This window comes from Monodon monoceros, unplaced genomic scaffold (assembly GCF_005190385.1).
Source record: "Monodon monoceros isolate NGI ecotype Baffin Bay Population unplaced genomic scaffold, NGI_Narwhal_1 Super_Scaffold_16, whole genome shotgun sequence".
NCBI lineage: Eukaryota > Metazoa > Chordata > Mammalia > Artiodactyla > Monodontidae > Monodon > Monodon monoceros.
This window is the reverse complement of record NW_021703772.1, coordinates 11,312,212-11,330,475: the sequence shown is the minus strand read 5'-3', so window position 1 is coordinate 11,330,475 and position 18,264 is coordinate 11,312,212. Positions and strand designations below refer to the sequence as shown.

The 18,264-nt window shown below is 36.8% G+C and overlaps 1 protein-coding gene across 7 annotated transcripts in view; it reads left to right on the top strand.

Annotated features, from left to right (window-relative positions):
* The window catches only part of AGFG1 (ArfGAP with FG repeats 1), a 70,273-nt gene that overhangs the window by 29,247 nt on the left and 22,762 nt on the right, over positions 1–18,264 (top strand). For all 7 annotated transcript variants that reach the window (XM_029225472.1, XM_029225470.1, XM_029225469.1 and 4 more), the window contains exons 3-5: positions 11,091–11,206; positions 16,827–16,989; positions 18,030–18,183. In XM_029225472.1, the coding sequence (XP_029081305.1) occupies positions 11,091–11,206; positions 16,827–16,989; positions 18,030–18,183 (433 nt within the window). The remainder of the gene's footprint in view (positions 1–11,090; positions 11,207–16,826; positions 16,990–18,029; positions 18,184–18,264) is intronic.

Sequence of the window (18,264 nt, the reverse complement as noted above, 5' to 3'; positions counted from 1 at the left end):
TAGATCTGTAGAATAGATCCTGAGATATACTATAATCCTTATGTATATTAAATATGTATATGAAGTTATTATAAAATAAATAAAGTTCATCAGTCTGCTGTGGAAGGAATTCATTATTCAATAAATGGAGAATCAATTAGAATGTTAACTGACATGGTACGCCAAGATAAGTTTTAGAAAAATTTTAGAGTTAGGAAGCCATAAAAATATAGAAAATAGTCTCAAAGTATTTCCCTACAAGATACTTATTAATCTTAAGGGGAAAAATAGTGATTTTACTGTGGAGAAATCTGGCCTATATTGTTTTAACCAAGTGACTAAAGTTAACATCACCAGGAATGGGACAAACTGACATCATGTGCTTCCTGATATGATGCACTGGGAAGGATACAACATCACTTATGTGGTATTCCTTCCCAAAATGCGTAACATAAATGTAATTATGAGGAAACCTAAATTAAGGAACGTACTATAAAATAACTGACTTGTACTCTTCAGAGATGTCAAGGTCATTAAAGACAAAAACAGACTAAGGAACGGTTCCCGATTAAAGGAGACAAGACAGTTATGGATACTGTACCAGGAGAACTTTTTCCATTTGCTGTTAAGGATACTGTTAAGATAATGGTTAGTCTGTGGATTAGATAGTAATAGTATAAAGTGTTAATTTCCTGATTTTGATAATTGTGTTACGGTTATAGGAAAGAATGTCCTCATTTTTAGGAGATACACATTTAGAGGTAAAAGGTTCATGTCTGTAATTTAAATGGTTCCAAAACTTTTTTTGGAGAGAGAATGATAAAGCAAATGTTAATCTTAGAGACTCTAGGTAAACAGTACATGGGACTTCTTTCCACTACAATTGCAACTTTTCTGTATAACAGATTATTTCATAACTAAAAGGCAGGCAAAACTAAATGGTAGTGTTTAAGGTTAGCTGACTACATATTTAACATTTAAATGTGTGGAGACTTTATAGACTAAAAGCAATGGAAGAAATCACAAAAGTAAAAGTTGGCAAATTTAGCTAAAACATGGAAACTTACTAAAGCCATGGCATACAAAATTGAAAGACAGAGCAGTACCGGGTACAGGGTAATTTACATATGTCATCTTAGTTTGATAAAATAGGGCAGTTGATAATCTTTCCCCAAATTACTTGTCCCTTTGCTAATATACTAAATCTTACATTTATAAAGCTGTTTATAATTTATAAAGCACATTCATGAGTAGATGTGTGTTTAGGAGGTAGGGGGCAGCTTAGCAAGCTCATGCTCCTTACTGAAGAAAGGAGGGAAGGCTCCCTCTCCTGGGAAAACCACAAAACACACACACAACACACAAAACATACAGCTGTTTGGACTAAGAATGGATGCCTAACCCTAGGGGCCAGGGACTAATCAGATCCTCTCTCTTTTACGAAATTGAATTAAGGTTCACAGAGGCTGGACTGAAAAGGTGAATCACTTAACCGAAAAGGCAGCATGTAGTTGGGCCATGTGCAGTCTTAACAAGTAAACAGGAAAAAAAAAATTGTACTAAGATAAGCAAGAGCAGGGATTAGACATAGTATGAGAAACAAAAGTGATAAACTATGTGTTTGCAGGGGGCGGGGTGTGGAGAAGGGCTTTGGAAACAGGTAATCAGACTGCCTAGGTCCCAGATGGCTTCCTGTTTGCAGCGCAGGTTCCCATGTTTTAAGTGTTACTGTTCACTTTGCATAAACTTGTTTTATCTGATCAAATGTGGCTGAGGTTTGGTTCTTTGCAACCTACCTGGAATGCAATTCTGACATTAGAGACATTAAATGAAACAAGGCATGGGAGTGTGCTGTGAGTTGTATATAGTGACTTTTACCGTAGGTGTTTGAATTAGATCTGCCGGTCTCCTTCACAACTCACAAACACTTGCAGTTAAGGTTTATTGCTATTTCCACTTCATTTAATTTCTCTCTAGTATCCTAAATATTTTCTTCTTCTATCTTTTCTATTTCTTTGTAATTATCAGGTTGGTTTTCTTTTTGGCGGTACACGGGCCTCTCACTGCTGTGGCCTGTCCCGTTGCGGAGCACAGGCTCTGGACGCGCAGGCTCAGCGGCCATGGCTCACGGGCCCAGCCGCTCCGTGGCACGTGGGATCTTCCCGGACTGGGGCATGAACCCGTGTCCCCTGCATCGGCAGGCGGACTCTCAACCACTGCGCCACCAGGGAAGCCCCAATTATCAGTTATTTTGAAAAGTGTTACTCTCTCCCTGAAACTCAAACTCTGGTACTTTTCTCCTTTATTCTCAAGTGAATGGGTTTGTATAATAAATTGGCCCTTAGATAGTCCTCACTCTTGGAAAGTTCTTCCTGCAGGGAAGGGCTTCTTTCATTTTATGTTCATCTCTCTGTTGTTATTCCCCATGCACATTATAACACAGACCTCAAAAACAGGCTTTTATTTATTATACTATTTAAATCATTATTATTCTTGGGTGCTGGGATGGTATCATAGTAAGTCCACGTTGCACGTAATTCAGGCATCGGCAAGCTTTTTCTATAAAGAGCCAGATAGTAAATATTAGGCTTTTGTATCATACAGTCTCTGTTGCAACTACCTAGCAAAGCAGCCCTAGACAACAGATAAACAAGCGGACATGGCTGTGTTCCAATGAAACTTCAGCTTTAAACACAGGCTGTAGGCCAGATTTAGCCTGGGAGGTGTAATTTACTAACCTTTGGCCTAAATTTGATTTGAGAATTTGGATCAGTGAATTTATTACTAATGTGTGAGTTGGTAAGCTGAATGTTCTAGGTCAGCATGTATATTTTAGACGGAACGAAGGGGAAAAAAAGATAATTTCCACTGTACATATATTTCAGGGCTGCTAGGAAGTTGCTTCCACCCATGCACCAGATATTTATTTAGTGTCTGCTCTATGTTTGGCAGGCACTGAGAATACAGACAGTGGCAAATCGGAGAGAAGGTTCCTGCCACGTGAAATTTACATTTAGAAGTTGTGAGATAAAGGTCTGTGAAAATAAATAATACATTGTGATAACGTGTATATTAGTTTTGGTGTGGGGAATGTTACCCCTTTGGAATGGTGGTCAGGGAAGACTTTATGAGGGGGCCTTTGTGGCTGGAAAGAGCGATGATGTAAGATGAGTTTGGAGAATTAATCAGGCATGAGATCCTATGGGGCCTAAACAGGTGGTGATGAAGAATTTGATTCTTAGGCTGAGGAAGCCATTATAAAGTAGTTTGTGCTTAAATTAAAAAACAACAACAACAAACTAGGATTAAATGAATTGCATTTGATGTCTCATAAATCTGATACTCCCTCACATACCCAAATTATCTGTCTGGTTCACAAAGGCTCTGGTGTCTCAGTGATCTGCACATGCAGCTTGTGCATGCCTGTTTTCAATGACTCAGTTGCATATGTTCTAATTCTTGCTAAAACATTTTGTAAAACCAAATTTTAAGATGGAATATACCATACAGTCCTCAAAAGATGTAAATAATTGCAGGACTATCTGTTTCTTTGCTTAAGGCATATGGATAGTGTTATTTCTTTAAACACTATTAACGAGTATAAATCCTTTATAGATAGGTCATCACTGAGAAATACCTGTCAGCTGTTGACCTAGAAATACTAGCATAGTCATGCTCATGTAGACTTGGGTGAATGTAGAAAATTTTAATAATGTACTTGTTTTTTCAGTATTTAACTTAAATCATGACATATATGTGAGATATTGTTTCTGATTGTTAGTTTTTAGGACAAAATAAGGCAAAAAAAAAAAAAACCAAACAAACCCTTGTTTTCCCTTTTAGGGAAAAATGTTATGTTGCTGATAGAATTTGTGTAGGTCTATTGTAACTCTCCAGAGAACTTCTAATGTTAATATTTATTTCTGTTAAATTTTTCTTTCTGCTTCCAAAAAGTGGATGTTAGTTACTTGCTCATGAATTTTTTCAGTTCTTTAAGTCTCCTATTTGTTCCTATATTTTATGGGCAGTACTGTTAACTGCTGTAATTATGTCTTACAGAAGAAGGCACTCCATCTCTCTACTGAGGAGAGAAAGGACAGAAAGGAGTCTGAACTCTAGTTGATGTGTATAGGTTGGCTTAATGAAAAAAGTCTGTACTTCCAGAGAATCTTTCTGTCCTTTCCTTATTTTTATATCTTTGGACCTAGAGGTTGCAGGCAGGGTCATGTCACATTGTTTATTCTTTGTATCTCTTTTATGAAAATAAGGGGTTGTCTGAATCTTAAAGGTAAGTATCCATTCCAGCAAGTTTCCACTCTATTTTGTTGCCTCTGAGAGGATTATAAAACTGTAACATGTTATCTCTATTCATATCTATTTGTCTGATGGATGCAACACTGTTTTCTTACTCTTCCTTTTATATGTGAGTAATTGAGAATTAGTATGGATGTCCCCTATTTTTGGTGTTCATAATTGAGTTGGTTAAACTGCTTGCACTGCATGTATTTACTATCATGATTTAGGTTCAGTGCTGCATAGCTTTCAGCTGCCCTTCTAGCTCTGTCTCCAAGCACCTGGTTTGTCTGGATACGCAAATGGGCTTTCTTGCTTCCTGGCTTCTGGGGGTTCATTCAAGCTGATGGAGAACGTTGTCAGCAGACCAAAGAAAGGAAGGAGGGAAAGGTTAAGATATTTACTTTCTTAACTTCTTTCATGTGGGATTTCTGTAGCCTGGCTGCCTCCTTTCGTTGAAGGTCAAAACTCCCATCAAGTAGCCCTCTTAGTTTTAAGGTTGCCAACCACTTCCTCTCCTTCTACCTTCACTGCCAACGGGTGGTGGTAGGTCCTCCTGCTGCTAACCCTGGGACACTATACTCTCCCTTGTGATTTCCTTACAGCCTACCTATGCTTTAAACAGTCTCTATTAAACTTCTCAAATTACCCAAATTCAGTGTGCCATCTGTTTCCTAACACAACCCTGACTGATAAATATACTTTAAAGTATTTTAGATTCTGTCAATGGTTATTGTGATTGCAATTCTAAAGTGGATTAGCACTAGAATAAGGGAAAAAATTATTCTGACAGTTTCATGAACTTACTCTGCTGGTTGATGTGTGATTTTATTTTTAATTCCTCCATAAGATCTGGTTTTGGGTAGCATTGGCCTGGTTACTGAACACTTAATATGGCACAACCCATTGTTTTAAGCATTGTGGGGAATTCAGAAGTAGGTGAGACACATGCTCAGTAATTCTAATAAAAAGCAGTTTGTGGTAAGTTTCATGTGAGAATTACAAGTGCTATAGTAGTTCAGAGAGGGTGATTGTTCCATTAAGACCACTTTGATTCCATCTGCAGCAGGACTGAAGAGAGACCTACAGTTTCCTGTGTTTCTGGTAAGGCCTGTATTTCCCAGTCCTTGCTTATTACTTCATCACCCCATAACACACCAATGCAAACCACATAAGATACCAGGCCCCAAAGTAAGAATAACTAATACTATTTAAAATTCACTTATATATACCTGTTCTGAGTAGACAACATATTAACTCATTTAACCCTTCCAACGTCTCAGTGAAGCAGTTTCTCTTACCTGAGTTGGAATTCACATTAAGGCAGTCTGATTTCCTGGTCTAGGCTCATAACTACCATACCTACAATATTATTCTCTAATTAAAACTAATTATCCACCTCTCCAGAGAGATCATCAAAATGAATCCATCATATATGCAGCCCTTTCAAATGATGGCTTTTAGGTATCCTCGTTGCTCCTCAGTGATGTTTCAAGGCCTGCAGCCCTGTGTTCCTCTTGCCAGTAGAATTTATCACTTGCTCTGTCATCCTGTTGCAGTCATACCAGTTAGCCCCCCTCATTCAATATACATTTCAGCACTTCACATAGTGAGTGTCTTTCTTCCACTAGTGTTAACCATTTCTGCCAATCCCAGTGTCTACGCAGATAACTCAGCCTCTGGAATTCTTTGACTTCTTATGTCCAGTAATCCTTACTTCTGTTTTAGACTTTATTTATCAGTAACTATATTACTTCTCAGATTTCAAGTGTAAGCATCCTGTTCTCTGACCATCATTGCTTCTCTCTTACCAGCTCATTCCCTCTAATTTCGTACTCCAACAGTTCTGGGCCAATCATAAGAGACCTCCAGTCCACTGACGCTAAATTTCTTTGTTGTGTATCATCCTTACTGTGTTTTCATTTTTCTTAACCTAGCTTTGATTCTGTGTTCTGTTGTTATAACCACTCACTTTAACTCCTGTTGTATTTTACCTGATTAAAGCCAATACTCTACCTACTTTGTACCTAAACAACCAGATGAGACTGGTGGAAAACACACCACTGTCTTGACTAGTTTCACTTTAAATACTTGTGACCTCAAAACCTTAGTGCTGCCTGCAGTTTTAGTTGGTTCACTCTCCCATTTTTATTCAGTTCTGAAAAACCCTCCCTTTTCAGTTGATGGTGTTTATTATTTTACTTTAAAAGAAAAAAAAAACCAAAACAAACATGGAGAAAGGAGAACTTTATACTTTCCTATCAGCAGATCTACAAACCTGAAAGAGCAGTTTCAGGAGAATGGTAGGAGCAGAAGCCAACTTTTCAGGAACTAAAATGTGAATGGATCAGAAGAGATAGGGACTGTGACATTTTCCCAGATGTATCTCTGGAACACTGTTTTTATTTAATGAATCTTGTTCAAGAAGAGGTTTAGTGGCTAAGTAAATTTGAGAAGTGCTGAAAACTATATATAGTATTTATATGGAAAGGAAGTTTCCATTTGCTGGCCTGGATTTTACTAAAGCATTAGTTTTCAAACTTTGGCCTATTTCACAGTCACCTGAAGGGCTTGATTGCTGGGTAGCACCTCCAGAGGTTCTGATTTCATAGGTCTTGGGTGGCTCCTAAAAATTTGCATTTACAACAAGTTTCTAGGTGACACTGATGCTGCCAGTCCAGGAAATTGAGGAATCCCATTTTGAGAGTCACTTCACTTGAGTAAGAATTCAGCTGCCAAGAGTGGCAGGTATAGTTAGGATTTTGAGCAATATAGCAAATAGCTATTGTGGGATAGCATAGTCAGAAGAAATAAGAGCTGACTAACAACATCATGGAACTTTGATAGTAAGATAGCAGGAATTTGTAGTGGACCCAAGCAGTGAGTTTTAATGATTTTCTGTAGCAGTTTGACCTGTCAGAGAAGGATCAGAACCACCAGCAGTTAGTACAGAATTTTGAGTTACTCCTACAGGCTGCTAATGTCATATATGTATAAAATTTATCATCAAGCACTCCATCTTTGCTTTGTATTCCCATGATGAGTGCCAAGACAGTAACTTTATGATGTCTTTAACCCATCTCCTTTTTATTTGTTTGTATCAATATGTTTATTATTTACTATTCATTAATTGTTTTTAGTTAAAATTGTATATGTTAGTTAATAGGGGTTTTGGAATACAAAGACTAAATGTCATGAAGTGTCCTAAACTAATTCTGTCAATTACAGTTAATAAGTCTTTGAGCAAATTTCTCTTGTTTTCTCACTTGGGAATTTTTAAAACAAAACAATTAGAAACTACCAGTTCTCGCTTTATGAATGTAATTGTAAAGCCACAGAATCTTTTCCTAAGGAGAGTCTCATGTGGGTTTTTTTTTTTTTTTTTTTTTTTTTTGCGGTACGCGGACCTCTCACTGTTGTGGCCTCTCCCGTTGCGGAGCACAGGCTCCGGACGCGCAGGCTCAGCGGCCATGGCTCACAGGCCCAGCCGCTCCGCAGCATGTGGGATCTTCCCGCACCGGGTCACGAACCCGTGTCCCCTGCATCGGCAGGCGGACTCTCAACCACTGCGCCACCAGGGAAGCCCTGTTTTTTTTTTTAATATTTTAATTTTATTGGAGTATAGTTGATTTACAACGTTGTGTTAGTTTCAGATGTACAGCAAAGTGATTCAGTTATACATATGCATATATTCATTCTTTTTTAGTTTCTTTTCTCATATAAGTTATCATAGAACATTGAGTAGAGTTCCCTGTGCCGTACAGTAGGTCCTTATTGGTTATCTATCTTATATATGGTAGTGTGTGTCTGTTTATCCCAAGCTCCTGATTTATCCCCCCCTCCCCTTTAACCATTAGTTTGTTTTCAATATTTGTAAGTCTGTTTCTGTTTTGTAAAGAACTTCATTTGCATATTTAAAAAATTAGATTCCACATATGAGTGACATATGATATTTGTCTTTCTCTGTCTGACCTCACTTAGTATGATAATCTCTAGGTCCATCCATGTTGCTGCAAATGGCATTATTTCATTCTTTATTTATGGGTGAGTAGTATTCCATTGTATATATATACCACATGTTCTTGATCCATTCCCCTGTTGATGGACATTTAGGTTGCTTCAATATCTTGGCTATTGTAAATAGTGCTGCAGTGAACATTGGGGTGCATGTGTACTTTTGGATCATGTGGTTTTTTAAAAGTAGCTAAATATTTATTGGAGAAGCTGGCCCTCTACAGGGTTTATATAGAATTTCTAGCATAAGTTGCATTACCGTTCCTGGGTATCTGAACTTCTTGGGCTTTGCCACTGAAATGTTTTTATAATGAGATTGTGCCGTCATCTAGGCCTCACTTATGTCAGTTGTACTGCCTTAATGACTTTGTAGTATCTGTACTGAGCCTGGAGTAGGAAGGAACCACAAGAAATGCTGTTTTGAAACATGCTTGGGGTACATAATAAGAGAGGAAAAGGGTGAATCCTTTTTTCCTATCTTTATTTCTCTCTTATCCACTTCAGTGAGGACATAAGCTTGAGAAGGGTGCTACCTTTCTGTCTCTGATTTCTCAAATCTTTGTCAGGCTTTTGAAGTTAGATACTGCCTTCTTTTCACAGTGTTACAACTGGTTATTTTTTAAAGTAATGTAATTTTAGAAACTTGTGGATGTGTTTTTATAGCATTACTGAGGAATAATTAATTATAATAAATTATAATAAATAAATATTTAAAGTGTACAATTTGAGTTTTGACATATGTTAAACTGTCATTACAGTGACAAGATAACATACATTTTCATCATCCCCAAGAGTTTTTTGTGCCCCTTTGTAATGCTTCTCCTGATCCGCTTTCCATCACCATAGATAAGTTTACATTTTCTAAGATTTTAAATGAATAGAATTACATAGTATGTACTTTGTAGGGGGTGGTTCTGAGGTCTGTCAATCAGCATAATTGTCTTGAGGTTTATGCACGTAGTTTATTGTGTCATTATTTGTTCATTTTTATTGCTGGATAGTATCTTACTTGGATATTCCACAATTAATCCGTTCACCTGTTGATAGACATTTGGGTTGTTTTCCGTTTGGAGTTACTAGCAGTAAAGCTGCTGTGAACATTTGTGTACAAATCTGAGTATGGACATGTGCCTTTATATTTCTTGAGTAAATACTTAGAAGTAGGATGGCTGGGCCATATCGTAGGTATATGTTTAACTTTTAAGAAACTACCAACTGTCTTCCAAACTGGTTGTACCATTTTTACATTCTTGAGAGTTGTAGTTGTTCCACATTCTCACCAACATATGATATGGCCAGTCTTTTTTTCTTTTCCTGGCTAGAACCGTTATTATTTCAGAAATAACCATCCAATGTAACTTGAGGTGGTTAGAATAGTTATTTCTGGATGACTGTAATAAATATTTGTCAAAACACCAAGTACCTCAATAATCATACACATTTTATTCATAAGAACTTCCAAAAGTTCTTATGTATCAAAAAAACTTACAAATGGCACAAGAGAGTTAATGGTCTATAGAGGAGAGAAAGAAAATTATTCTAGGGGAAATTCTAATGAAGCATTTTCTCCATTGCATCCCCCCCCCCCGGCACGCGGGCCTCTCACTGTTGTGGCCTCTCCCGTTGCGGAGTGCAGGCTCAGCGGCCATGGCTCACGGGCCCAGCCGCTCCGCAGCACGTGGGATCTTCCCGGACCGGGGCACGAACCCGTGTCCCCTGCATCGGCAGGCGGACTCTCAACCACTGCGCCACCAGGGAAGCCCTCCATTGCATTTTTGATTAACATAGTTCATGAAAAAAGCCTTGCTTTGCCTTTCTTTAGGCTTTTTGCTTTTGGCCATTCTAGTGGTATGTATGGGTGTCTGTGTAGTGGGGTCTGTGTTTTTTAAATTTGCATTTTCTACATGACTAATGACGTTGGGATGCTTATTTGCCATTTGTATACTTTCTTTGGTGAAGTGGCCAACTTTTCTGCCCACTCTTTTAAAAAAAATACTGATTTGGGGTCTGTTTTATCACTTAGTTTTAAGAATTCAAGGTTTTATACATTTTGTAACTACCTTTTCTCAGTTGGTGGCTTGCCTTTTCATTTAATTGTTTTGAAGAGCAAGAGTTGTAAATTTTGATGAAGCCCACCTTATAAATTTTTTCTTTATACTTCTCTTTATGTTTTGTGTCTTATTTGAGTTCTGCATCATTTCATTTCTTTGATTTTATTGAAAACTTAAATCTCAGATTCTCATTTTTTAGCCATTAGGGAAAAAAAAGCATAGGAGGTAATTATAAAGCTAGAGTTGTATCTGCCTTGTATTTGTGTTTTGTTATACTTTAATAGCAAATTACTTACGATTCTAGTACTTTTTATTTATTCTTTTTGGTTGATTTTTAAACTTGTCAAGGATTCAGGAAATTGCCACTCACTGGTCTAATTCCTTTGTTTTATGGGGTGAAGGAACTGAGGTTCATAAAGGTTACATGACTTTGCTGATTGTTTAGAGTGTATGATTATTTTAAGACCAAACAATCTGAGGTCCTCTTAAATGCCATTTCACTGTTTGTTTCCCTGTGAGGAGCTGTTCTTTGTGAAACTGTTGATAAGATTTTACTGCATGCTGTAACATTAAAATAAATTTAGTTCCTTCATTTGTTGCTTCTTCATTGATCATTGTGATAAATATCCTCATTGAAAGCAATATTATTAAAATTAAGTAGGTTATCTTTCTGAGACAATCTTAATTATCTTAAAATTTCATTAAGTTAAGATGTCAAATTTAACACTTTTGTTTTTTTAATTCTTTCCAAAGGTCTGTAAACAGATTTGGCTAGGATTATTTGATGATAGATCTTCAGCAATTCCAGACTTCAGGGATCCACAAAAAGTGAAAGAGTTCCTACAAGAAAAATATGAAAAGAAAAGATGGTGAGTGAATAGTTTGTATTTAGAGCAAAGCCTCCCCAAATCACATTAATTATGGGTAAGATTAGTATAACAGGAAGGAAGGAAGGAGGAAGGGAATAAGTAGGTAGGTAGGTAGATAGGGAATAAGGAAATAGGTAGATACTCATTATACTTTGGCTTTTTATTGAATTTGGTTTCCACAGACCTTTACTTCTGCTTTATCTTAACTCATCTGTGCCTAGCAGTAGCCTGTTTCTTATCACCAGGCCTCCTACCCTTTGGGGGGAAGTTAGGGATTCTTCCTTATAAACCGTCTCTATCCCTGTTAGCTTCTCTAGACATTTTAGTCTTATAAAGCCTCCTTTCTTAAAATCTTCCTTCACCTACCTAAGGAGACAAAAGACCTGTATGCAGAAAATTATAAGATACTGATGAAAGAAATTAAAGATGATACAAATAGATGGAGAGATATACCATGTTCTTGGATTGGAAGAATAAACATTGTGAAAATGACTATACTACCCAAAGCAATCTACAGATTCAATGCAATCCCTATCAAACTACCACTGGCATTTTTCACAGAACTAGAACAAAAAATTTCACAATTTGTATGGAAACACAAAAGACCCTGAATAGCCAAAGCAATCTTGAGAATGCAAAACGGAGCTGGAGGAATCAGGCTTCCCCGACTTCAGACTATACTACAAAGCTACAGTAATCAAGACAGTATGATACTGGCACAAAAACAGAAAGATAGATCAATGGAACAGGATAGAAAGTCCAGAGATAAACCCACACACATATGGTCACCTTATCTTTGATAAAGGAGGCAGAATGTACAGTGGAGAAAGGACAGCCTCTTCAATAAGTGGTGCTGGGAAAACTGGACAGGTACATGTAAAAGTATAAGATTAGAACACTCCCTAACACCATACACAAAAATAAGCTCAAAATGGATTAAAGACCTAAATGTAAGGCCAGAAACTATCAAACTCTTAGAGGAAAACATAGGCAGAACACTCTATGACATAAATCACAGCAAGATCCTTTTTGACCCATCTCCTAGAGAAATGGAAATAAAAACAAACAAATGGGACCTAATGAAACTTCAAAGCTTTTGCATAGCAAAGGAAACCATAAACAAGACCAAAAGACGACCCTCAGAGTCGGAGAAAATATTTGCAAATGAAGCAACTGACAAAGGATTCATCTCCAAAATTTACAAGCAGCTCATGCAGCTCAATAACAAAACAACAAACATCCCAATCCAAAAATGGGCAGAAGACCTAAATAGACATTTCTCCAAAGAAGATATACAGACTGCCAACAAACACATGAAAGAATGCTCAACATCATTAATCATTAGAGAAATGCAAATCAAAACTACAATGAGATATCATCTCACACCGGTCAGAATGGCCATCATCAAAAAATCTAGAAACAATAAATGCTGGAGAGGGTGTGGAGAAAAGGGAACCCCCTTGCACTGTTGGTGGGAATGTAAACTGATACAGCCACTATGGAGAACAGTATGGAGGTTCCTTAAAAAACTACAACTAGAACTACCATACAACCCAGCAATCCCACTACTGGGCATATACCCTGAGAAAACGGTAATTCAAAAAGAGACATGTACCAAAATGTTCATTGCAGCTCTATTTACAATAGCCAGGAGATGGAAACAACCTAAGTGTCCGTCATCGGATGAATGGATAAAGATGTGGCACATATATACAATGGAATATTACTCAGCCATAAAAAGAAGCGAAATTGAGTTATTTGTAGTGAGGTGGATGGACCTAGAGTCTGTCATACAGAGTGAAGTAAGTCAGAAAGAGAAAGACAAATACCGTATGCTAACACATATATATGGAATCTAAGAAAAAAAATGTCATGAAGAACCTAGGGGTAGGACAGGAGTAAAGACACAGACCTACTAGAGAATGGACTTGAGGGTATGGGGAGGGGGAAGAGTAAGCTGTGACAAAGTGAGAGAGTGGCATGGACATATATACTAAATGTAAAATAGATAGCTAGTGGGAAGCAGCCACATAGCACAGGGAGATCTACTCGGTGCTTTGTGACCACCTAGAGGGGTGGGATAGGGAGGGTGGGAGGGAGGAAGACGCAACAGGAAAGAGATATGGGAGCATATGTATATGTATAACTGATTCACTTTTGTTATAAAGCAGAAACTAACACACCATTGTAAAGCAATTATACTCCAATAAAGATGTAAAAAAAAAAAGTGGGAATAACTCAAATGTTTTTCAGTTGGCGAATGGGGAAAGATTGGTTGAAAAGGGACACAGGCACAGTTCTGGGAATGACGGAAGTGCAATATACAGGCATATCTCATTTTACTGTGCTTCACTTTATTGTACTTCACACATTTTTTTTACAAATTGCAGGTTATGGCAGCCCTGCACTGAGCAAGTCTCTTAGTGCTGTTTCTCCAGTAGCATTTGCTCACTTCATTTCTCTCTGTCACACTTTGGAAATTCTTCAGATATTTCAAACTTTTCCATTATTTATATATCTGTCATGGTGTTTTGTAATCAGTGATCTGTAATCAGTGATCTTTGATTTAATATTGTAATTTTTTTGGGCACCACGAACTGCATCCATGTAAGAGAGCAAAATTAATCAATAAATGTGTATGTTGTGCCTGCTCCACTGAGGGGGCGGAAATCTTCCTTCATTTAGCAAGTGTTTATTTACTGTCTTTTATATACTAGGCACTATGGTAAAGCACTCATGAAGCAATCTATTCATTCACTTAATTGCATGTTGTAGTAATTCTTTGCTCAAAATATCACTCACTGCCCAACCAAGAAGTCATTTTACTCTACCTGTTTAAGAAGGAAGTAACTAAATCTGTCAGATGTTAATTTTTAAAAAGGAATTAAGACAGGTATGTATTGGCTAGTAAGCCTTTTAAAGCAGAGCAGGGGGTATATTCATAGAACTAGTAGTGTTCAATTACTTTGAGCTCTTCATTTTTACCTGTATGAGTACAATTTAAGTCACTTTACTGAAACGCAGTGATGAATTCTTGGTTGTTTCTTTATCAGTATTCAGCAGTGTATATTTTCCTTCTTGGGACGTTAAGAAGATGAGAGAGAGAGTCACAAATAGAAGGAATAGGTAATGAGGAAGTACATGGCCTCTTGTTTCCCTGAGGAGCTGTATTTGAACCCAGAGAATATCTTCAAGAGCTTGTTTTGGTTGAGGGAATACTTGCCATGGTTATGAGTGAGATATCTCTACCTACATTAAGTGAGCATGGTAGAAAGAAGTGGCTCTGATTTGTATGTTCTGTGAACTTTGTATTCCCTAGAGGAGACTAATTTTTGCCAGGGCTATATATTCAGCATTACTAGAAACATTAAGTATGAATATAGAAGAAAACATATCAGTAAGATTTTAGTTCAGGAAAGAAAAAACTTAGAAGATGCAGTGATAGTAAAAACATGGTGCCATAAATGATTCTCTTAAAATGAAGTGTATAATTATCTTTTTATCATTTTAGTACTTAATTTCTTAGACCTTTTCCTAGACCCTTTCCTGTAGTTAAGACATTTCTGCTTGATAGCCTTGGCCTAATTTTTGATTTTCCCGACAGTTTTACTTTTACCAGCTCAGAGTTAGTTTGAATAGGACTTAGCTGGGATTTCAGATAGTTTAGCTTCAACTACTAAGAGAAAAGTGTGTGTGTAAGGTTTATAGAATTAAAACCAGGAACCCCCCCCACATTAATAATAATAACAAAATAAAAATAATTCATTTAAACAGTAAGCAAATAATTGTAAACCTCAAATAATTATAATTTGTGTTATCTTTTCTGTCCTAAGAAACAGGATAGTTAATAAGAGAAATACAAATACAAACTTCAGTTGTTGGGTAGGGGAGAGGGAGTGACCAACATTCAGCTAGGCTGGGACCTGTGCATTTTAAACTCACAGTCCTGCATACCTGCATACTTGTGATGTGTAACTGGAGTGGGGCAGTGGGTTTTTAACAGGGCATAAGCATTATCCAAATGCACTCTCCCTAAAAAGCCTCACTGGGCAACTGCACTTAGAACATTGAGACTGTTGCTGTCATCTGAAGGGATTTTGAAATTGTTCTTTTAACCAGTTTTCAGGCTCAATTCCTATGCTATACATGCTTAGCTGTTTTACTTTTAGTTAAGCAAGCCTTTGAGCCAAAGACTATTATCTGATTTTATCCGTTAATAAGACTTGGCTATACTCAGAAATTGGCATTATCACTGATAGGCCAAATTATGGGAAAGTGTGACTTCCTGTTTTCTCCCATATACTGGAAAAAACAAAGCAGTTTTATTGTTCGTGATTATTATATAATTTGATAATTGCCAACACTTGTATAGCTAACACCTGTACCAGAAAACTGTTCTAAGTACTTCATAAATGTTAACTTGTTTATACCTCATAACAACCACATGTCAGTGTTTTAGAAGAAAATTTGGATGCACAGAGAGTTGAAGTAGTTTGCCCTACGTTTCATAGCTATCGAGTGATGGAGTTGGGATTTGAACTCAGATTCTGGAACAGAGTAGAAAAGCTCTGTTTTTCTACTTCTCCCACCTGTGTAATATGGGGAAGGAGGGTAGGTAGAACAAACCCCAGAAATACAGAGAGCAAAAGCTCTCACATAATCCCAGCCCTGGAGATTAGCGTTGCCAATATTTGGGCATTATATTCGTACTACCTCTCTTTCCTTCCTTTACTCCCTTGATCCTGTGAATTCTTACATGACTGAGATCAAACGTGAAAGACCTGTAAAGTCTTACGGACATCTTTGCATGTCAAGACAGAGTAGCTATGTCTTATTCTATTATATAGATGTTAGTATAATCCTTTTAAGCATTTTTCTCCTGGTGGATTTTGGTTTATTGTCCAATTTTTAAAATTTTAAGGAGTGCTGTGATAACCTACGTATACATTTATGTGTGTACAGTTAGTCAATTATTTCCTAAGGATAAGTTACTAGAAATGGTACTTCTGGGGCACAGAGTATACCTATTTATGTATTTTAATAGAGAGTAACACAGTTTGTAAAGTTTATACTCAGATCAAATGTGAATGTCATTTTAATTTACATTTTTATTCGGTTACAAGTATTTTCATTTCTTTGTCTCCCTTGGTGAATTGCTTTTGTCCATTTAAAAATTGTGTTGTTAATCTTATAGATTTGTAATAGACCTTTATATTTTGGGCTACTAAGTGTAATATAGTAAATGTTTCTCCTTCCTTCTCTGTTTTCAAACGTTATTTATGAGCATACGATACTTTGGTTTTTAAAAATTAGAGTTATTAACTATCATCATGATTAACTACGAGTCCTCTTTTTTAAAAAAAGCAGTTATTTAATATATTGTATTTATTAGAAAAACTAAGTAAATAATCAAAACAAGTTTTGTGGTTAGTCTTTATTACTCTTTCTCTGAATATTTTAATTAAGTGTAGTCTTAAGCTATCAGTTCTAAGACGGTTTTGAAATAAGACTAATATCAAAACAGTCTTGTACAAAATTAGAATTAAGCTTATCATTTTGAGCTTAGTGTTCCGTACATCTTCCTTAGTTAACTGCCTGTTTAACTTTTCATATGTTTTAGGTATGTCCCACCAGAACAAGCCAAAGTGGTGGCATCGGTTCATGCATCTATTTCAGGGTCCTCTGCCAGTAGCACAAGCAGCACACCTGAGGTCAAACCACTGAAATCTCTTTTAGGAGATTCAGCACCAGCACTGCATTTAAATAAGGGCACACCTAGTCAGGTGAGTAGTTTTTAAGTCTTTGTAGAGGCTTCTACTTAAGGAGGATTGAGTACCATGAATTTGGGAATTCATTAAGACAGTTGCATAACCTTATATACCAGTAGCATTGTGTCCTAATGGTTTATAATACATTAAAAGATACTTGGTTAAGTGGTTTGAATGTGTCTATGTTTGTTCTTTTTGCTATTGCGAATGCTATTGTGAATACGAGTTTGTAAAGCTGTACAGGAACATTGTTATAGCTATCTATCAACATATATTTATCATACGTATCATATAACATACAGTGGTAAAACATGAATCTGTGGCGACCATCAGAGTTAGAACAGTATGGCCTCTGTGATATTCTTTTACAGGAAAGGGTTTCTCAAGCATAGAATTTTTTCTCCATCCTGATTGTGAAGCATGTTTATCGTTGAAACGCAGGTGGCTTTGCATTACATAGCATATTCTAAAAAACTGAAGTCTTTTCAGCAGTTGGTGTCTAGAGTTTATGCTTCTGTACTTCATGATAGTCAGTGAGCTGTGACAGATCTGTTACTGTGTGGCATTATAATGTCTGTCCTACACAAGAATGATTCTGAGGCATGGTACTATTTGAATTAAATTCCACCTTTTAAAATAATGCACATACTAGGGCATCTAGATAAGTTGCTCCACTTTCATCAAAGGTCTGAGTAGAAAATGAAGAGAAGGGTAAAGTCAGTATATTGTAACTCTTCCCATGGATAAAAGATTTGTTCTACGAACGCCTTATCATCATACTGTCTTAGCAGTAAGTCTGTCTCCTGTCATGAGGTGTAACAACTGTTGTAATTATATTTCATTGCGTTTGACTCTGTACTTAACATTGAAAGATAATATGGGAATAGATGTTGAAAATTTGTGCTTTACAAAAAACATCAAAGAACTCAAAACTCTACAAATGGAAGATTATGTAATCTTTAAACTGTGTTTTAAGCTTGGTGAATTGGAAGTAGTGGTATAAAAATTCAGCAGATCTGACTGGAAACTCTTTATAGTTAATATGTGGTTTATAGTCTCCTGTTGTAGGTCGCTCTCAAGGGCAGCAGCAGGAAAAGAAGCAGTTTGACCTTTTAAGTGATCTTGGCTCAGACATCTTTGCTGCTCCAGCACCTCAGTCAACAGCTACAGCCAATTTTGCAAACTTTGCACATTTCAACAGTCATGCAGGTAAGTTTTTTCCCAGCAGCTTTTGCCAGAGTGATTGAATAATCATCAAATTAAATATTGTACACTAATTTAAGAATTGAT